Source organism: Spinacia oleracea, chromosome 4 (genome assembly GCF_020520425.1).
Source record: "Spinacia oleracea cultivar Varoflay chromosome 4, BTI_SOV_V1, whole genome shotgun sequence".
In the NCBI taxonomy this organism is placed as follows: domain Eukaryota; kingdom Viridiplantae; phylum Streptophyta; class Magnoliopsida; order Caryophyllales; family Amaranthaceae; genus Spinacia; species Spinacia oleracea.
This window is the reverse complement of record NC_079490.1, coordinates 182,464,203-182,485,947: the sequence shown is the minus strand read 5'-3', so window position 1 is coordinate 182,485,947 and position 21,745 is coordinate 182,464,203. Positions and strand designations below refer to the sequence as shown.

Here is a 21,745-nt window from a genome sequence, read left to right as displayed (position 1 = left end):
AAATTAATCAATCAAACTAGTTAAATATTTTTATTGGTTCAAACGAGTTACAAGACCGTTACAAATAACAAAAAGGAATAACAAATTTAAACCTTGGACTATCGTATGTGTACATAGAAACCCGGTCTTTGTAGATAGGGCAAGATCTTATTGATATCAGAAAATTATTAATTAATTATGAGATCATTAGAATTTATTTTTGTTGGTCGGCATAATTAAAAAGCTGTTTAAAAAGTCCAACATCTATCGTTGCAAAAGTCAAGTAGTTTAAGTCTTTAAGACAACCAAGCTAGCTTAGCCCATTTGTAAATTCAAAACTAAACCTTTACCATTTCTCCTTCCTAAGCATAATATTCTTCATCAATTAGATCGAATTTCAGAAAAACACACAAGAACAATGGAGAAAGACGTGCTATTCGGAAAATACAAGATGGGAAAGCTGCTCGGTCAGGGAGCCTTCGCCAAAGTATACTTTGCGAAGAACATTCATACGGCTCAATCCGTGGCGATCAAAGTCATTAACAAGCAGAAAATCGTTGAACAACCGAATATGATGTGCAAAATCGAGAGAGAAATAAGCATTATGGGCCGTCTTAGACACCCGAACATCGTCCGTTTATACGAGGTTTTAGCCTGCAAACGGAAGATATATTTCGTAATTGAGCTTGCCAAGGGTGGAGAGTTTTACGCTAAGGCGGCCAAGGGTCCTTTTACTGAAGAGCTAAGCCGAAAGTATTTCCAACAGCTTATCTCGGCTGTTGGGTACTGTCATTTTAGAGGTGTCTACCACCGTGATTTAAAACCCGGTAATATTCTGCTTGGTGCTAATGGGAAGATTAAGGTTACTGATTTTGGGCTTAGCGCAATTAAGGTCATCAAGGATCATATTCGACCCGATGGGATGCTGCATACGCAGTGTGGAACACCAGCGTACGTGGCGCCGGAGATATTACGGAGGAGAGGGTATGATGGCGCCGGGGTTGATGTGTGGTCTTGTGGGGTGATATTGTATGTTCTTACAGCTGGGTATTTGCCATTCAATGATCCAAACATGATGGCTATGTATAGAAAGATTTATCAGGGGGATTATCGATGCCCTACTTGGATGTCTGATGATCTTACACATTTCTTGGGTCGTCTTCTTGAAACCAATCCAAAAACTCGGATCACAATTGATGAGATTGTCCATGACCCTTGGTTCAGGAAGGGTGGCTTGTTTAAGGATAAAGGTCCTGAGTTTGAGTTTCCGTTTTACCATGACAAAGATCGTAAGGATTTAGATGATGGTTTCTTATGTCATACTGTACAACAACTACAACAACAGAAGCAAGAGGTGATGGGAGAAGAAGCGAGTACTAGTACTCCACTTAATGCATTTGATTTGATCAGCTTTTCCCGGGGCCTTGACTTGTCAGGGTTGTTCAACAAGAATTACAACCCTTTTGAGGATAGTGAGAAGTTTATCTCTGGTTTTTCTGAGGATGAGATCATTTCCACCATCAGAGAAGTCGCGGCCGAGCTGGATGTAAAGGTACACATGACCAAAAAGGAGTGTGTCATGGATTTAGTCGGATCAATTGGGAACTTCATAGCCAGGGTGGAGGTTAACCAGTTGACTGAGAATCTGGTAATTGTTGAGGTGAAGATTAAAGGAGGAGACTCAGACTCTGTGTCTGAAAATGACATTTGGAAGAAAAAACTGATGCCTAAACTTTCTGGGTTAATTTATGACTTTGATTCACAACATGTTGAAGAAATTGATACAGCAACAGAGCCTGAACTTAGCCTTGCTATTTCTGTTGACTGATTCATTTCCTGGTATATCCCTATATGTATTTATATCTGTTGAAATTAATTATATTTTCTTATAATTTATAGCTATATAACTGCTATTTTCATTAATTCATGTAATGAACTGTCGGTTGATCAATACTCAATAATGGTCACCTAAATGACTACGTGCATTTGCAACAATTCTCCCCAAAAGGGGTTCGGATGTCTCGATTAAAAAGTTGAACATAATTTATGTGGCAACGAACTTGAAATTTTATTTTAAATGATGCAATTTGTAAAGTGGGTATCAGAATTATCCAATTCAGAGAAAATGAAATTATATTAGCATCGAGAGAGTTCTATGAAGATATTTTGTGTTATTGCTGAACTAATTAATGAACTTATTACAAGGTATTCAGGTGTTGTTTGGGTGGCATACAAAAACATGGAAAGTTAGAATTTCTAGGAATTGTTAAGCTTGTGAGTTGTTTGGTTGATAAAATTTTGATAAAATGGGAAAAGTGAAACTTCATAGGAATTTCAACTTTCACAAAATGGAGAAATTTGCTTATCTAGTCCCTCCTAGGTAAGTAGAAACTCCCATGAGAAGTTCTTCCCACCTTATTAACCAAACAACTTTAGAAAATTCTAGACCTGATCAAGATGAGCCCGACCCGAAATTGTGCAGGTTTGGGCAGAATGTTCCGGCCAGGCTCGAAATTTTAATTTTTTTGGGCGGGTTTGGGAAACATAAAACTACACTTTTTAGTTATAAATTTGGCCCGATCCGAAAATGACCGAAAATCCCGTTATTTTAGGCTCGAAATAGCGAGGTTGAGAAGAAATATAATCAACTATTAGTGTAAAAAAAAAAAAGCAATATTTTTGTTTTTGAGAAGAAGAATAAAAAAAAACTAAACAATCTTTATTTGACAATAAGAGTGTAACTACTATCTATTAGTCATAACTCATAAAGTCTGATTGTAGTCTTGTACAACAGTTTTGATTAAAAGTTTATGAATATATTAATGCAAACAGGGTGAGTAGTATAGTGGAAACTTATTTTGGAATATCCTTTATCCCAAAATAGAAATATTTTGTGTAAAAGTGGCACGAAAGCACCATAAATATATTTTTCAATCAAAATTTTAACTTATTGTGATGTACAAGTAATAGATAATTACTCCTAAAAAAAAAAAGAGTATTAGATAATTAGAATTTTGTAGGCCGGCATTGAAAAGGAATGTTTAATTAAAAGTCCACCATATATTGTTGGGAAAGTCATATTATACTCGTTAGTTTTTAAGACCATTCTTAATTTCAATACCCTCATATATATCATTTCTCCTCCCTAAACATCATTCATCATCACCACCTCTATACAACAAAAGAGCATCATTTGTCGTCATCGGTTCGAATTCAAACACGATGGAGAATGACTTGTTGTTTGGAAAATACAAGATGGGAAAACTGCTCGGCCAGGGCGCTTACGGAAAAGTATACTATGCAAAAAACATTCATACAGGCCAACCTGTGGCGGTCAAAGTCATTAACAAGCAGATGATCAAAGAAAAAGATTTGATGTCCAATGTCAAGAGTGAAATAAGCATCATGGGTCGTCTTCGACACCCAAACATTGTCCGTTTATACGAGGTTTTAGCCTCCGAACAAAAGATATATTTCATTATTGAGCTTGCTAGGGGTGGGGAGCTCTACGCTAAGTTGGCCAAGGGTCGTTTTACCGAAGAGCTAAGTCGGAAGTACTTTCAACAGCTTATCTCGGCTGTTGGATACTGTCATTTTAGAGGTGTCTACCACCGTGATTTAAAGCCAGGTAACCTTTTGCTTGGTTCTAATGGGAAGCTTAAGGTTGCGGATTTTGGGCTTGCTGCGGTTAAAGTCATCAAGGATCATATCCGACCCGATGGGATGTTGCGTACCGTGTGTGGGACACCGGAGTTTATGGCACCGGAGATTATAGCCAGGAAAGCGTATGATGGTGCGATGGTTGACATATGGGCGTGTGGGGTTATATTGTATTTTCTCACAGCTGGGTATTTGCCATTCAATCATCCAGACACAAGGGCTATGTTTAGAAAGATATATCAGGGGAATTACCGATGCCCTACTTGGATGTCTGATGATCTTACACGTTTCTTGGGTCGTCTCCTTGAAACCAACCCGGAAACGCGTATCACAATTGATGAGATTGTACATGACCCTTGGTTCAGGAATGGTGGTTTGTTTAAGGATAAGGATAAAGGTCCTGAGTTTGAGTTTCAGTTTTATCATGACAAAGATCGTAAGGATTTGGATGATGGTTTCTTATCTCATACTGTACAACAACTAAAACAACAACAACAGAAGCAACAGGTGATGAAAGAAGAAGCGAGTACTAGTATTAGTAATCCACTCAACGCATTTGATTTGATCAGCTTCTCCCGGGGCCTTGACTTGTCAGGGTTGTTCAACAAGAATTACAACCCTTTTGAAGATAGTGAGAAGTTTATCTCTGGTTTTTCTGAGGATGAGATCATTTCCACCATCAGAGAAGTCGCGGCTGAGCTGGATGTAAAGGTACACATGACCAAAAAGGAGTGTGTCATGGATTTAGTCGGATCAATTGGGAATTTCATAGCCAGGGTGGAGGTTAACCAGTTGACTGAGAACCTGGTAATTGTTGAGGTGAAGATTAAAGGAGGAGATTCTGTCTCTGAAAATGACATTTGGAAGAAAAAGTTGATGCCTAAACTTTCTGGGTTGATATACAACACAGCCTGAACTTAGCCTCAATTTGATATTTCTGTTGACTGTTTCACAATCTGGTATGTATAATCGTTGTAATATTATACTTCTATCCTTTATCCTACATTGTATTCGGTATTCCATGAAGCATGTAATCACATCGTGGCTCATTCCGACAAATCAAATAAAAATTATCTGTGTTACATATCCATGATGTACCTCTCTTAAGAAAAGTTTAAGTTTTACCTCAAGTATTTCTACGTGAATATATACGGACACTCAGGCATGAGGTACATGTGTGGTAGAAGTGTAGAATACGTACTACATAACATGAGGTAGCTAGTGTTCTTTTGTTCTACTAATAATTGTCTTGCTATCGTTGCTCATTCGCGTCTAATTTTTTTTAATTTTTTTAAAACATGACACAAATCTTATGAAATTAGCATAGCAAAGAAAAATAACATCTAGAACCATTCAACAAAGGTTTTTATAGCCAACCATGACCAACGGCTACTTTTCAAACACAAAAACTAGCCGTTGGAACATCAGAATAGCTATATTTAAGTTTGGGGCATTTGGTGAAATAAGTTTCAGAATAGAGGCATTTGGTGAAATAAGTTTCAGAATAGAGGCATTTGGGTGAATTGGAACTTGGCTAACGACCCGTTATTAATAAGGGTATTTGTACGAATGGTGATAGGTGTTTAGTGAATTATGGAAAAACTCAGGGATATTTCATGAAATTTCCGTATAAAATAATATACACAATACTATTCTCTCCCTTATCTCTCGTGTTCATTCACAACAGAAAAAATAAAATAAAAAATAAAACGGAAATTTCATGAAATGCCCCCGAGTTTTGCTGTAATTCATCAAACGCCCATCAAGTTTCAACAATTCATAAAATACCCCTCACAATCCGTACAAATGCCCACCATACCCTTACTACTAACGTGCCGTTAGTCCGCCGTTAGTTAAGTTTCTAATTCACCAAATACCCCTATTTCTAAATTTAATGCACCAAATGCCCCTAATCTCAAACTTATTTCACCAAATGCCCTAACATTAAATTTAGCTAGTTTTGGTCTTCCAATGACTAGTTTTTATATATGAAAAGTAGCCGTAGGTTCCGGTAGGCTATAGTTTGTCTATGCTTCATATTTGACACATGAAAAGCTTCAATTACCCCTCTCATTTAAGCACTATATGAGCTGAAAGAATAGTGTGACAAAATTTGCGCATCAATAAGATTTTCCTAGATACACAGATTCTCAACAGTCATAACATTCAGTCAAGCTGGCTGCAAGAAAATCCCCTTCAAGGCGTATAACCACAAAATTCAGACCTAAATTTTGCTCTTCCTAGTAACGATTTTTGGCACTGTAATGTGCATCAGTTACAGGCAACAGAAACAAATGGGAATCCTCTGAACTTAAAAGGAACCTGAAAATACTAGTTCAGGTTTATAAGTTCTGGTGCATCATCTTCTCCCCATCAAGTAGTGAGACTTGGCAAGTTTTGTACTATATTCACTATCGGGTCGAGATCTTTTCAGAGAATTCTTGGCACTTTGAGCTCCTTCAACCTCATCATCATCACTATCGAGCACTTTACATCCTGACTGAATTATCATGCTGATGCGCTTCGGAAGATATACGTTGAGATAATAACTGTACCACAAAATTATGTCATTACCCCAACCCAAGTCTCCCACTATATGTATCAGTAAAGATCAACTACCAAATCCACCAAATCAACGTATACGCCACATTGAATCGACCAAATGGATCCTTCACCACTGTTCAGCTCCATTGATGAAAACAACGGTCCTTCCAATTTTGAATAGACCAAATCAATTTCATTTCCAATTCCAAAACTTTTTTCCAAACTGCTAAAATTTAATCAACAATAAATTTTCTTGGCACAGATGTAGGCAGTAATACACATAAAAATAAGTTCATATCACTAAAATTAAAAATAAATAACCCAGAATTTGAGGCTGGATTAAAAACATGAGCAAATCTATAAAAAAAAGAACACCCCCGCTTCTGACGAACCCGCAATTTAATTGAATTGAATTATCGCAAGATTCTCATACAGTCAGCTCAAAAAAGATCCAAAATCAAATTATATAATTTGAAATCATACAATAAACTCACTAATCTTTCTAGGTTAAATCCAAGCTACCCAATTAGTGCTTTGAGCTAAATAACAATGGAAAAAATTACAAAACCCAATTCAAAACTATAAAGAACAAGAGACCCATAAAAAAAATACCTTGCTTTGTTTCTCAGTGCACCGGAGCTCCAGTTCCCGTTGAACTCGTCTCCCTCGATTAAACAGAGGAGATATAGAAAAGAGGAGAACGAACGAAATGGTTTTTCGAAGTGGGTTGAAAAAGGTAAGGAGGAGGAGGAAGGAGGAGTTGCGGCGGAGATGTTGGTGGAGGCGGTGGCGGTGGTTGTGGTGGTGGTGGAGGCTAGCTGCCTAAACTGGTTGAGGAGGAGAAAGTAGGGAGAGAGAGCCCATATAAAAACCCAGAAAATGGTGGAAGAAGGAGGAAGAACAGGGGAGAGAGAGAAGAAAAGCTGTGGTCGCGATTTTTTTGGAATGGGTAACCAGGGGTAGGGAAGGGTTATGGAGCCCAAAAGGAAAATAAGGGCAAAATGGTAAACTCCCTCTAACGGAGAGTTAACGTCTGTTAACAGTAAGGGTATGGTGGGCATTTGTAAGGGTTGTGAGGGGTATTTTATGAATTGTTGAAACTTGATGGGCGTTTGGTGAATTACAGCAAAACTCGGGGGCATTTCATGAAATAACCGAAAATAAAATAGCTTGTAAAAAATGACCGTTGAAGACTTGAAGTAGATTAATAAGGAAAATATTGTCTAATCACCCTGGCGAGGGGCCAACTTAATTTATCAGTCCCCAAAAATTTCCCGGCAAACTCTTAAGGCGGCGGCCTAATCCAACACCCCTCATTCCCGCTCTCTCTCTCCTGCAAAACCCTAGTTTCCGAACTTTCTTTCTACTCCGACCCCAATCATCCCCAAAATCTGCCAGTCAATTCAATTTTTCTGAGATTCGAGCTTCAAGTTAGGGTTCTAACTGATTTTTCATTGCTGTTAATTGGTCTAATGGCGGCTGAAAGAGATGCAGAGAGCGATTACACTTCGGAAGAAGAAGGAACTGAGGATTATCGAAGAGGAGGTTATCATGCAGTTCAAATTTCTGATACTTTTAAAAACGGAAGATATGTGATTCAGAGGAAGCTTGGTTGGGGCCATTTCTCCACTGTTTGGCTCGCTTGGGACACTGAAAAATCTGTAAGTTTCTTCTCTATGGATCTATATTTTTATTGCGATTAGTTCGTTTTATTTGCTTTGAAAGTTCGGTTGAAGAATTTGTGTTCTGCGCTCCGATTTTATTTTTGCGGTAATTTGTTTTTAGGCTTGATTAGCATGTTTGATAGATAGGATTATTTGATGATTTGTAAGATGCTGAATGAATTTCTAGCTAAGAATAGGATGTTTATGTGGAATGAATGTGGAAGTAATTAGAATTAATTTACTCCTCGTTAACTTCTGAAGTTGATTTGGAGTTAAATATTAAGTGTTTCGGAGGAAGTGTAGTTGCTTAGCACAATGAAGCTGTTGATAAGTAGGTTCCGGGCAGTGATGGTGTGCTGCGACTGAAATGAGAAACGGAATCGTTGAAACGTTGCAGTGTGTATTTCAAAAACTGATCATAAATATGGCTATAGTGGTACAAATTATGCATATGTAAGATGTTTTTATGTCAGTATCTGGAATGCGATGTTGAAGTAAGATTTGGTATGGTTGACTGGTTGTGTAATTAGAATTAATGTAGGTAACTTCTGAAGTTGATTTGGAGTAAAGTAAAAGAGTGTTGGAGGAAGTGTAAGTATGTTGAAGCTGTTGATGAGTAGGTTCCTGCAGGATTGATGCTTAGAGCGATGTTGCCCGGAGACAGAGATGGAATCGTAGAAATCCGGCTGAGTCTATTTCCAAAAAGTGAAGTTAAGAAATATCTATTGCAGATGTTACTTTAGGGAAATTCCAAGGACTAAACGAGGTAGGAGCTACAGGTGATTATGGATAAGGAAAGGTTTGAAACACTAAGGGACCTAGAGGTAAAGGTCAGTTATCTAAGATTGAGGTTCTGTTTAAGTGAAAGGCCCAAGCAATTATTTGTTTGGATTCAGATCTCTAATGCTGTTTGAATAATTTGATAATATGGTTTGAGATAGTTGTTATGAAAATGATACTTCATATATGATTTTAATTGCTATTGTTATCTCGCTTAATATGCGAGAATAATACCTTTCCAATTCTAACGATATAAAATTGTTATTTTGCTTGCTTCTGGTAGTTGTATGTAGCTCTGAAAGTACAAAAGAGTGCAAGGCACTACACAGAGGCTGCAATGGATGAAATAAAAATTCTGAAATTGATCGCGGATGGTGATCCTGATGATAAAAAGTGTGTTGTCAAACTCTTGGATCATTTTAAGCATTCAGGACCAAATGGACAGCATGTGTGTATGGTGTTTCAATATTTGGGAGACAACCTCCTTACCCTTATCAAGTATTCAGATTACAAAGGGATCCCGCTTCACATGGTTAAAGAAATTTGTGTCCATATTTTGGTGGCTTTGGATTACTTGCATAATAAGTTGTCAATGATACACACTGATCTTAAGCCAGAGAATGTCTTGCTTTTATCCATGTTGGACCCATCAAAAGATCCAAGGTATACAGGTGCATCTCCACTCCTTCCAACTAGTAAAAGTAAACCTAAGCCTGAACAGGATCCCCTAGAAACTATCGAATCCATTCAATCCACAAATGGGAATTTGACTAAGAACCAGAAAAAAAAGATTAAGAAGAAGGCCAAGCGGGTTGCACAGAAGGGTGCTGGAGAAGAAGCCTCTGGGGATTCTGAATCCAGCATGGGATTGCCTGGTCAAGAAGAATCTAGCCATGAAGCGGAACTAAATGGAAATTCTGCTGAGCAAAGAAAGAAGAGTAATAGAGGACACAGTCCTGCCACAAGACAAAATCTCTTGAAGTCGGTGGATGCTAAATGCAAATTGGTTGATTTTGGAAATACTTGCTGGACATATAAGCAGTTCACATCGGATATCCAAACTAGGCAGTATAGATGTCCTGAGGTTATTCTTGGATCCAAATACTCCACTCCAGCAGACCTATGGTCCTTTGCCTGCATATGTTTTGAGCTTGCCACAGGCGATGTTCTGTTTGATCCCCATACTGGTGACAAGTACAGTAAAGACGAGGTATGGCTTCAACTCTTCAAGTACCTTCTTCTGTCCCTTGATAAAAGAGCCTCTTTTCTCTATCAAAATATGGAATCATATGCCTAAAATGAATCCCTTCCCATGGGTATCGAACATCCTTGTGAAGTTTATTTTTGCATATTGCTAATTTTACTGATAGCAAATGCTGTCTATTTATATTAAAACTAAGATGTAAAGACTTTGTTGAGTTGATTTTCAGCTGATAAGTGACTGACTTGGTGAACTAGAGTTATCTTGTATCTTGTTTATTGAAATTACCTGTCATTGAGTTGCATCTCAGCCCTGTAGTGTTGTAGGTATCCATTTAAAATAGTCATCAGAAAACATTGTTGGTTCACAAAATTAGAGCTACATGTATACTTTTTGCACGAGACATAAGTTGCCCTTTAGTTGATCTACTTTATGATTCCTTAAAATGCTGTTCTCTTTTTGTACAACTGTACAAGGGTATATTACATATTGTTAGCATGAGTATGCGTAGCTGTGTTTTTGTTGCATAAATGGTTCTATCTTTTTCTTTTGAGCTTTCCGAGCAAGAAAAAGGTGAAATAGCTAATGATTCGAGCATGTCTTTTAATTGGTGGTTTGAGGCTTAGATCCTTTGAGCACGCATCAATGCTGATGGGTAAATGATCAATGATTAAGTTTATGGGTAAATGATCAATGACTAAGTTTATGGGTAAAGAGTATCTTAATGGTCAATGATTATGCTGATGTCAAAACCTCTGTGACTAGTCCACATCAACGTCTTCTCACTCTCATGTTGTTCTACAGGACCACCTTGCTCAGATGATGGAGCTGCTGGGCATAATGCCTCGCAAGGTAAGCACATATGTCTTTGTAGTTCTTGAGTTTTTTGTTCTTGCTAATGTATGTGTCATATTATAAATCCTTGAGAAGAAGAATGGAATTTCTCTAACCATGTTGCTATTTGCATGGTGGTTTTTTGTGAACACGGTTTTATACCTGCACAATTATTTCAGATAACTCAACATGGATGTCGTTCGAATGAATTCTTCAACAGAAATGGGAATCTCAGACACATTCGTGAATTAAAAGTTTGGCCACTCAATAAGGTGCTTGTTGAGAAGTATGGTTTTGGGGAGGAAGATGCAAAGGACTTAGCAGATTTCCTTGTCCCTATCCTTGAATTTGTTCCAGAGAAGAGGCCAAAAGCTGCACAGTGCCTAAACCATCCATGGATTAGTTCAGGTCCTCGGCTTCTTGAGCCTTCGGTACCTAGTGGTCAAGTCCAGGCAGCAGATAGCGAAGCTTGTGATGATACTGGGGCAGAGATTGATGACAGGGGGGGAATTGAAGATGGAGTGAAGAATCTTGCTCTTGATACTGACTCCAAATCCAATTCCACGGAAGACTTGAAACCTATCCCCATCTTGTCAATGACAACAGAGGGCTAGTTAGATTATTCTGTTTCCAGTTGCATATTATGCTTCCATATACAAAGGCCATGACGTGAATTCCACATACAGATTTCCTTGTCATGTGCTTAACTAGACATATCCCGGATTGTTGGTGTTGGTAGACGACGCTGGAGATGTTCGTGCATGGCTGATGAGCTGAGTACTTTCAGTTACATATATTAACTATTAAGCATTGGTCTAGTAAAGGAAGGAACCTGTCAAAAAAACAAACAAAAAGGATGTGAAATTAATCCTGTAGACTGCAGCAAACCAGTCGGTTCTGGATCAAATGTGGCTCTCATTTTTGTCAGATGTCAAATGTACATTTGAGTGGGGATATACAACAAGCGTTGTTTCCTTTTACGTTTGTATACAGTTTGGACTCCTTTAATTCGTATTTTGTTTTTGTTTTTCTTTCTCAAGTAAGACAATCCCTGTCCATCAGATCAATTCCTTAGTTTGACATGGCTTCACTTAGCCTCTTTGTTCTTGATGTGGATTACCCTCCAGTACATGGTCGCACTGTTCCCGGAATACCAAAAGGATCAAAAAACCAGTTTACCTAAACCATGATGCCACCAATAATTCTAGACTCTGAATTGAACCAGTGGTTGCTGCCATAAAAGATGCAGTATCATCTGCAATATTAGCCTCAAACAATTATAACTGCGCATGAATATGACCGTAAAGGGATGCAGGACAGGAAATCAGATTATTCCCATGAACATGAACATGAACATAATGAGTAGTAACAAGTGAAACCTCGAGATAGCATGAACAGCACAAGAGTACAACATGAAATTGACTATAGCAAAGCCATGCAGCCCTGAATCTGTCATACGGGGCAATTATGCAACGAAAAGGCCCTGTCAAACACAATGCATCATCTGGAAGAACTGCCTTTTCCCCTTCTTTTGGGTTATTTTCTTTTCTATGTTTTTTTTTTTTTTGGAGGGATTTTCTTTTTAAAGTTATTGCAACAGTTTACGGGTGTTGAACTTGTTTGTCCTTCTACTCCTTCAAACGAATAGGGACAATGAAAAATAAACGATTGAAAGTCTTAATATGACACGTGACACAAAATTTTTAATTAGTATAAACTACTCTCTCCGTCTCTTTTTGTTTTTTACGTTTGGTATTTTTCATGCGTTTTAATGAATAATTAATTTGCATCGACATTCCTCAACTTTTTTATTTAAACAAGATAATTACGTTTATTTATAATGTTTTGACTCTTATCAAAATTCTGATATTGGGAAAATGATAAAAATTTAATGTCCCAATGAAAAAATGTGAAAGATTAAATGACTCAATGGATTTAATTGGTTAAAATAATAATTGGACACAAATTTTGATAGAATATAAGTTATTTATGTGATAATATAAAAAGAAATGTAAAGAACATTTTGAAATACCCAAAAAGGAAAACGTAAAAAACAAAAAGAGACGGAGGGAGTAGATTAGATCTCGTGCACGCAAGGATATTCAAAACTTATTATTTAACCATCCTTTTTATATAATATGTAACTGGAAGATTTATCTCTTAAATCTAATGCGTAATTAATAAACATGTATTTTGAAAGTACACATTTAATCATCTAATAGTGTATGCCCCGGGCGATGCCCCGGGTTATAATGTTGATAATGTACGAAATATTTTTTTACGCACTGTTTACATGTGTTGCGTATGAGAGTTTGACCTTTTTTAAAACGGATTTTTCATGAAATGCCCCTGAGATTTAACTAAATGCACCAAATACCCCTAAACTTTCTAGAATGCACCAAATACCCCCGAGGTTTTATAAAAATATACAAAATGCCCTTCATGAGCTTTTCCGTCTATACCGTTAACTTTTATGTTAACTTTTAGCTCTATTTTTTTTTTCTTTCTTTTTTTCTTTATTCTTTTCTTTATACTCTTTCTCCTTCCCAGGAGTCTTTCTTCTACCACCCATATCACCACCGTGCCCCACCACCGTGTTCCATCTCCACCCGCCTCTTCTCTTTCTCCACCCCCAAGACATCATCGTTGAATGTCATAAACGCAAGCCCAACTCTGTTCCTTGCTGAAGGAGGAGCTAACACCAATCTAGTCCTCCCCAATTCTCTCTCCCCACCCAAATCCCCACGTCCCCTCCTCCAATCTGAACCAAATCACGAAAATCGGAACCAAATCCTAATGTTTGCGAAAATCGAACCAAACGCAAGACCACCAGGAGCTTTTTTTCCAGACTCTTGTGCGAATGTTTGCGGGGTTAATTATTGTTGGGTTTAAGTTATTAAATCATCCAAAAATCCTAACTTAACCTTTAAAAACAACTGGATTTGGGTGCGAATGAGGAGACCCAGATTTTCGTTTCATCAAAAATAATTTGGTTAGAGAATATCAAAAGAAAAATAAAAGAACAACCATGGATGAAAATCAAAACAGATGTTTCTTCCAAGCCAAATGGCTAAACAAATTAAATACACCCCCTTCTCAAAACCCCAATAAAAAGAAATCGACTAATTTCAACGGTTTGATGTATCAAAACTTCGGAGGAAGCTAGTACTGATATACGGAGTACACGAAGAAGATGATGATGGTGATGGCATAGCAAAAGGAAAGAGAAGCTGGAGCAACAGAAGCAAAGCAGAATAGTAACAACCACAACAAGGTGGATGCAATGGAGGAGAGAGAACAGAAGGGGTAGAGAGAAAAGAAAAAGAAAAGAAATTCTAAAAAAAGAAATTCTAAATTAAATAGGGGATAATCGGGTTAATTAGAGATTATTAGAGGATAATTAATTGTTAATTAAAGGTTGACTAGATAGTTAGAGCTTAATGACTAACGGCGTTAACGTCCGTTAGTCAATAGGGGTGTTTGATACATTTTTACAAACATTAGGGGCATTTTGTGTATTTTTATAAAACCTCGGGGGTATTTGGTGCATTCTGGAAAGTTTAGGGGTATTTGGTGCATTTAGTTAAACCTCAGGGGCATTTCATGAAAAATAACTATTTGGAGATCGTTTATTTTATTTGGATGTGATGTATTGTATGTAGTACATATCGTTTTCAGTAATAGTGTCCTTCCCGTTTTGAGTTGTTCGTATTTGTAAATCATGTCTGATATCTAATAACTGTTTATTATATATGTGTTATGATCCATACTACGTATATGCTAACACAATTGTTGACTCATTAATGAAGAAACATGTTCTATTATATGTGAAAAATGGACAAATTAAAAATGCAGTAAATATTCAAAATCATTTTCAAAACTGTTAACAAAATTAAATTTTCTTGCAATCACTATGTGGTTATAATTAGCAAATTAATTAATAACGTAAAACATGTGAAAGATAGTATAAATACACATTAATCCCATCCCACTTAAATATATTTAAATAGAGTTAAATACATAAATAATAGTATAGCCAAGATGGTAAGCTTTCTACAATATTTCTTGTTGGTTTCATGTTCGAACCCCAATAAAATCATTTTGTGTATCAATATTAAAAACTAATGCACATCCTCTATGTCATTGTTGATGAGGCGCCTTGCCATGTTTAGTAGAGGTGACACATGGCGGCGTGACATGATTTGTCTTTGAGATTTAATAATAGTATAGATATGAAATTTTCCTCCTATTACGTATTATATACTACGTACTTTATATGTTGAATATGATAATTCGGATTAAATATTCGATATGCTTAATATGTTAATTTGACTAAAATATTGAGTAAATATACTTTATATAATTAATATGTCGATTTGACTAAACTTTTACCAAAATCATCTAATACTGTCATATTGTATAATTATTTTTTCCATACGTCATAAACAATTTATAGAAAAGGACAGAAAATAAAATATTAAATAAAGTAAATATGTTTTTTAAAAAAGGGGTCGTTGGTGGGAAAAACTAGGAATATGTCTGTTTTAGTATAATGTAATAGATGGTACTGCTCAAAAAGATTGCCCCATATGGAAATTCACTTTATTAAGAATTGAGTATAACCAAAAGCAAATGGGTATGTAGATTTACCTTTTATTAGATTAAATAGTATTGTATGAGAAGAGACATATGAGGACCACAAACTAAATAAGGTATGGGCAAATAAATATGGACATATCTATTTATGATATATAAAGCAATTTTTTAGGGACGGAGGTAGTACTTACTATCGCAAATGTAAAACCAATAAGGTGTGGGTCTAGTGGTTAATATTGCGAATTTATGTGTAACAATCATGTTCGAATCCCTAACCCCTATTTATAATTTGAATTGTTTTGTAACTCAATGGTTGGAGCTCAAAAGGTTACACAATGGCCCTTAACGTACATATGTGGAGTCTACTAGGCTAATTCTAATCAAATTAGGAAAGTCGTATCTTTTAATGTTTTCTTATGACTCTTAGTAGTTTATTTTCTAATTAATATAGGATATTATTAATCCATCTATTCTAAGTTTGTTTTGACATTTTTCAAGACACACATTGTTACTCCAATGTATTTATTTAAGAGATACACATGCCTTTTCCGACCGTATTTATTTAAAAGATACATTTGTCATTTATAGTAACTTATCAACCCCACAATCTAATTAAATAATCTATCTACACCCCACCCACACCCCCACCCCTAAAATGACATGATCCCCACTTGTTTTACTTATTAAAATATATACTCAACCCCACTTGTTTTATTACTTTATTTCATTCAATTCTTCTTCTTAAAACCCGTGTCCGGCCAAGCGTATCCCTTAAATAAATACGGAGGGAGTAATTAGGAGATTGTTTATCAAATCGAAGTATTATTTTATTAGAAAAATAAATGTGAAAAGAGATCCGGAGATAATTATGTTATTTTTATGGAAAAGTAATTGTGATACTCCATAATAAAGGACTTAGTTTTTTTTTTTTTACTTTTTTGGCAGCATGGAAAGTTTGTATTAAAATAATTATACTCTTTTTTAATATAGAAGGGAAAAAACTAATATGGCCAAAAGAAATAGAAAGTGTAAAGCTAATTTGGAAAGGGAGAAGTATAATTTATATTACCGATGTGAAAGGCGTTGGGTCGTTATTTTATTAACGTGTGATTGAAATTAATATGGAGTAGAGTAAAACCTAAATGTCGATCTGTGTGTGTTGTTTTAATTAATGGATACCTCTTAAAAATCCCAAAATGTACCCGAAACGTCCCAAAATTTCCGCTGCCCGTACCCAGATTTTGGATATGTATGGGAGATGTATCCTTGTCATACCCGTACCGTCCCTGCCCCCGTCCCCACGAAGTATCCGGTACTGGTTCTTCATCTTCTAGAAGTATATGTGCTTCATTACCACAACTAAAATTTACTCTCTCTCTAGCTAGTAGCTACCTCCACCACCAATCCACCACCAACATCACCACCACAGTTGCCTTCTCCACAAGCCACTACCACCTGCCACTCCCGTGCCATCCATAATGCATTGTAAACGCTCTTTTTCACCCAACCACCTATAGCGGTGTTTATCAATCGTGGTCCAATCCTTACAAAAACATTTCAACCCATGGCCCAAGTAGCAGCGTCTAGGGGTATTTTTTGGGTGTTGATTAGGTTTTTTGCTTAATCCATCTAATAGAGTAATAGATAGAGATGACAGTGGATCCTGGACCCGATGAATCCAGATCCGTTTTACAGGATCCGGATCTTCAAATTTTGGACCTTGTGGATGTGGATCCGGATCTGTTTCTGGCGGATAGGATCTAGATCCGGTCCAGATCCTGCCCACAAAGATTTGCACTTAAAAAAGTAGTAAGATGATCCTCAATCCCTCAGTTTCATGTACATGATTTCTCTTATACGTACACTTATTACACCCTCGGAAAACTACATTTTCTTGTTAATGCTAGCTAGCCTAGTGAAGCAGCCTAACAATGAGATACACAATAGAATCAAAGAAAGTTATAATATTTTCCTTTTCTTGAGGTATGCATACATGAGGAAAAATCCAATAACAATGCCAATCATGATCCCCGCCGTTGTGGTCCAAAATGCAAACTGCATTAGCAGGTCAAAAGAGAATTTCAGATTATAAATCTCACCTCAACTTTAAAACCAAACAACTAACACATGGTGCTACAACACCAAGCGTATGGTTCTCCAAATTAAAAAGTACTTCACTTGAAACGAACATGAAACTCATCAATAATAAGTATTTCATTTTGAATTGAATATCACGTTCCTATAATCCTACCTCCATTATATTCATTTGAAAAATGGTGCTTGTAGAAAAAGGATGTACTATATGTGAAGTTCAATGAGCATTTAAAGGGAGAAAAACTCGAGTTTATATCCTCCTTATATAGTTACTGATCATTTTAAAGAGTACTTTTCTTATGTTACGAGCATTTCGTGCAGTTAACGTTAATCTACGACCTCATATCAAAATTTACTTAACTAGAGACATACCACATGTTCTTCAAGATAGGACCTCAAATTCATGCCAAATATCCCTGCAGCCAACAACAATGTCATTGTTTTAATAAGATTATCATCAGAGTATAGCTTTGAGAAAAGGGAGAAGGAATAATGTAAATTTTGATACCTGCGATCAAAGCTCCAATTGCTACACAGAATGTGCCTACTTGGAGGAGCAACTCCACTTTGCTTACTTCCAGTCTCCGAGAACTGTGAAATGAGAAGACGTTTGATTATTAGCATATGGCCACTCATGAAAGATTATTTATCTATACACATTAAGTATTTTGTTGAGGGGCCTAAGGAGGGATATCCCCTGATTTTCCAACAATTATATTGAATCGTTTTTTAAGAGGAAGGCCGGGATGGGGGGAAATTATATTGATTCTAAATGATCCTGATTGCTTTATTTTGAATCTAAATTCTCATGCTTGCTAATTTGAGGTATAATTGGCAGGCAGGAATAACATGTATTTCGTACAAAGTACTCTGTAAGCAAGTTCTTTTGGAAATACAAACTTTAGCAGCTCATATTAGGTTAAACATTAAATTGTTGCAGGATGAGTCGTACTCCAAAACTCCGACAACTTGGTTCATCCCTCAACTATGTTGTGATAGCTCTAAGTTAGCTTAGCAAAGTTTAATGTCCAAATTGAAGATATGATTTTGTTTGTGCTGATTAAAAGGAAGTAAAACGTGAGCTGACCTTAAATTTACAGCAATTGAGTCTTCCATCTCTTTGGCAGAGTCAAGAAGCCGTTCAGCTTGACCATGGACTGACTCACACCTGCAAATGAAGAATTAGTGACATTAGATAATTTTGGAGCTCTCTTAGAAAGAAATCAAACAAGATAGCTGATAATCACAATTCATGATTTTATTTCAAAGTCTAACACACTGTTGCATATCTTGCACAACTGGACAAGTGTTGTAGCATACACGTGTACAAGATGCATACAAAAGACACATAAAATATTGCAAGGCAATACAGCATAACTAAATCAAGAAGATCATTGTGGCATCATAGGATACCGAGATAATCAATGAACTGCCTGGTAAGACATGCTTGGAGGGTTAAAGTATACCTCTGAAGATAATTTTCCAACAACATTTCAATTTCTTCCTCCTCTTCTGCATCACACACAATATGTTAAAACACATTATAAAGATATCATGTAACACATGCAAAAATGTTGTGTTTTCGCCTCACCCTCTGCGATTTCTTTGTCCAAAGGGACAGAGCATTCTAAGGAGTGAGTTATTCTGTTAATAGTGCAGTTCCTTCCCATGATGCATATCCTGCCTAGTTCATCTGTATCTTCCAAAAGATCAAGCAGCATCTGCCTGAGATCCCCAGCTCGAGATCCCAACTCGACCTTGACAATAACAAGAATGGGATTCAAATTATTCTCCACTAAAACCAAAGTGCTACACCTTTGTTTGCTAAAAAACAATGACAAACCATACCAATGTTTGCTTGCTAGTGCGAAGCTGTTCCAACATATCACCTGTTAATCGGTTGGGGAGAACCTCTAGTAGTGATTGAACCTGAGGTAGCATGAAAGAATACATTTCTTACAGTTTGAAATGGAATCATAAAAACAAAGCAACATGGAACAGTTCAATCTCTTATGCATGTAGGAAATTAAGAATTAAATGGCATTTTTCAGTTTAAGGACAAAGCTAACTGGAAACGCAATTGGAAGACAAAGTTTGGTTTCTAAGGTCTGTATTGGAAGCCTTTACTATCACAATATCAAAAAAGAAAATTATAAAAGCTATACTCACTGTGTTGCCATACTCACACGAGGTTCTACTTCCATCATCCTCTGCTCATAGCGCTGTATTCTTGAAACCAAAGCTGCTTCGACAACCTAGAAAAACCAACTATCAGAAGTTTGGAATAATAAAGTATTGCATATTGTAATTAGAATTTTCAATTAGTGGGAAATCATGTGTATCATCAAACATTTCAACTGCTTGATACATAGAAAGTAACAGAAAAACCAATAAGTCAAGCAGTCAGAATCACCTGTAAAAACTAATGCAAAACTCACCACATAGTTATAGATAAATGATTAAATCTAGTAGATTTTTTTTTAGCTTAAGATGTATTCATCTGAACAGATTACAGGCTGAGATACACAAAATTATAAGCCTTAAGGTCAGTCAGGTTATGGTGCACAACTGTACACGGCTTTGTGACATTAAAAGTTACCTCTAGTACAAATGGCAAAGACAGCACTCCATTTGTATTCTCAGAATTCAACCGAGGCAACAACGAGTCAATGAAAGCTTTCCCTCCCCTCCTGAGATGATTAAAAAACACAGACATGTCATTAATTCACGTCTAAAGGAGCTGTGGAAGGAATTCACAGACTACTAATTTTCAAATAACAAAAGCAATTCTGTAAGGAACATGTTTTTACCTGTTATAGTTAAAAATGAGAACACGTTCCTGCATTACTATTGCCCTTAATGAGCCCAAGTTCAATAGAATAGCGTGCTCCCGGACCTGTGCATACAAGGAATGCATATGAACGATTATACTAAGCACAAAAAAGTTATCTGAAAATGCACTAGTGAAAAGGGTAATTTCGAGTCAACATAAGCAATTTGGTAGGGTGTGGCAGCATTCAAAGTATGACATAAGAAACACCATTCCATATCAATGTAACATTGTAACCCAATAATTGACATATTCCTGGACACAGTGTATTACTTCTAGTTTTGTTAAGACACTAGAAGCAGTGAACCATAACTTGTTCATTACTGATTAACATGTAATACAACCTGGTTTTATACATCATTTACTGTCTACATTGGCAACATATGTAAATTTTGATTTTCTATTGAAGTTTACAAACGCATGCTAATGTCAAGCAGCAAATGCACTATAGTACTACTGTCACTAAGTAGTCAAAGATCTCATTCAGTACCAGTAACGAGGGCATTGAGTTCGTCAACCACAAGGATGGATCAACACTGCGAATATCACGAGGGCGAAGACCTGATGTCAAAAAGAACTTGTAAGCAGGTGGCCGAAGGAAACGTTGACATGAAACTATACTATTCCAGCAACATTTTATCATGTCACAAGAATCAATCATCCAAATATTTCTACTGAGCATACTTTTGAATCATAATGATCTCTTTTGTCTTGTCCGTTCAGAATCAGTAATCACATTGATCATGTAATTTGAACCAGTGACTATTACACCTAAATCTGGTTAAATTGAGTACGGATGATCTCAAAATAACAGTCGATTAATTAAAAAAACATTCAACAACTCACCACTTGTTTTCAGCAAATTCCTTCTATTAATGGTTTTAGTAGATATCATCCCATCCGAGTTCACCTCTACCACCTACTCAATCCAATAAATCAACACATAATATAATTGACTCCATAAGATTAAAATAGCACAATTTTTAGCATCAATCACAAAAGTTATTCACTAAACTACTAGTGCAATAGAATGAGCGAACCTGATAAACAGGCTCAGGTATTCCGAGAGTAGAAGGCGGCGGCGTATTCTCCTTCCGAATATCATCACCGGAGTAATGATCAATTTTAGCATTACCTGAATCATCTTTCTCCTCGAAATCAATATCGCCGGCATCACGAGTGTCGGAATCACTAAGCTGATCCTCGGCCGTAGATTTAGGGAAGCATCTAGACCTCGACGCAACTTTAACGGCAATTGGAAGGAAAGGTGTGAAGTTTAAACTGCGGTGGAAAGAGAGGGAAGGAGTCGTCGGTGAACATGGCGGACGGAGGAGGAGGTCGGAGAATAGTAGAGAAGAGAGAGATGGAGGAGGAGTAGAGAAGAAGAAGTGCGGTGGTGGAGATGGTGGCGCTGCAGTTGTTGTCGCTGGAAACATGGAGGTAGTGGTCCTAGTGGAGTCGGAGTATGATCATGAACAGAGAGAGAGAGGATTTGATTTGTGGATAATGCTATGGCAGATAATGTTTGGAGTAACAGTTAATTACTTAATTTCAAATACGAGG

General features: G+C 36.7%; 4 protein-coding genes across 4 annotated transcripts; 3 read left to right on the top strand and 1 right to left on the bottom strand.

Annotated features, from left to right (window-relative positions):
• Positions 1 to 247: 247 nt before the first annotated feature.
• On the top strand, positions 248 to 1,875 carry LOC110783675 (CBL-interacting serine/threonine-protein kinase 11). The gene has a single exon (XM_021988020.2). It carries the CDS (start codon positions 398 to 400, stop codon positions 1,805 to 1,807), a length of 1,410 nt encoding a protein of 469 aa, XP_021843712.1. The 5' UTR covers positions 248 to 397; the 3' UTR covers positions 1,808 to 1,875.
• A 1,226-nt stretch (positions 1,876 to 3,101) lies between these two features.
• On the top strand, positions 3,102 to 4,723 carry LOC110783674 (CBL-interacting serine/threonine-protein kinase 11-like). The gene has a single exon (XM_021988019.2). The coding sequence runs from the start codon at positions 3,202 to 3,204 to the stop codon at positions 4,552 to 4,554; it is 1,353 nt and encodes a 450-aa protein (XP_021843711.2). The 5' UTR covers positions 3,102 to 3,201; the 3' UTR covers positions 4,555 to 4,723.
• Positions 4,724 to 7,407: 2,684 nt separating this feature from the next.
• On the top strand, positions 7,408 to 11,752 carry LOC110783705 (uncharacterized). Its single transcript, XM_021988050.2, has 4 exons — positions 7,408 to 7,844; positions 8,911 to 9,837; positions 10,633 to 10,680; positions 10,842 to 11,752. The coding sequence occupies exons 1-4, from the start codon at positions 7,656 to 7,658 to the stop codon at positions 11,274 to 11,276; spliced, it is 1,599 nt and encodes a 532-aa protein (XP_021843742.1). The 5' UTR covers positions 7,408 to 7,655; the 3' UTR covers positions 11,277 to 11,752.
• A 5,321-nt stretch (positions 11,753 to 17,073) lies between these two features.
• On the bottom strand, positions 17,074 to 21,745 carry LOC110783704 (magnesium transporter MRS2-11, chloroplastic). Its single transcript, XM_021988048.2, has 13 exons — positions 21,223 to 21,745; positions 21,029 to 21,101; positions 20,673 to 20,743; positions 20,163 to 20,248; positions 19,952 to 20,042; positions 19,539 to 19,607; positions 19,201 to 19,281; positions 18,944 to 19,109; positions 18,819 to 18,864; positions 18,440 to 18,520; positions 17,861 to 17,943; positions 17,725 to 17,768; positions 17,074 to 17,313 (listed from the first exon to the last, which is right to left on the bottom strand). Exons 1-13 carry the CDS (start codon positions 21,616 to 21,618, stop codon positions 17,218 to 17,220), a joined length of 1,383 nt encoding a protein of 460 aa, XP_021843740.1. The 5' UTR covers positions 21,619 to 21,745; the 3' UTR covers positions 17,074 to 17,217.

Excerpts from the sequence above, each read along its gene's own strand:
- LOC110783675 (XM_021988020.2), top strand. The coding sequence starts at position 398 with ATGGAGAAAGACGTGCTATTCGGAAAATACAAGATGGGAAAGCTGCTC.
- LOC110783674 (XM_021988019.2), top strand. The coding sequence starts at position 3,202 with ATGGAGAATGACTTGTTGTTTGGAAAATACAAGATGGGAAAACTGCTC.
- LOC110783705 (XM_021988050.2), top strand. The coding sequence starts at position 7,656 with ATGGCGGCTGAAAGAGATGCAGAGAGCGATTACACTTCGGAAGAAGAA. Across the intron at positions 7,845-8,910 it reads CTTGGGACACTGAAAAATCT|TTGTATGTAGCTCTGAAAGT; the intron begins GTAAGTTTCTTC and ends TGCTTCTGGTAG. Across the intron at positions 10,681-10,841 it reads TGGGCATAATGCCTCGCAAG|ATAACTCAACATGGATGTCG; the intron begins GTAAGCACATAT and ends CAATTATTTCAG.
- LOC110783704 (XM_021988048.2), bottom strand. The coding sequence starts at position 21,618 with ATGTTTCCAGCGACAACAACTGCAGCGCCACCATCTCCACCACCGCAC. Across the intron at positions 20,249-20,672 it reads ACTCAATGCCCTCGTTACTG|GTCCGGGAGCACGCTATTCT; the intron begins GTACTGAATGAG and ends TTGTATGCACAG. Across the intron at positions 17,769-17,860 it reads AATTGGAGCTTTGATCGCAG|GGATATTTGGCATGAATTTG; the intron begins GTATCAAAATTT and ends TGTTGGCTGCAG.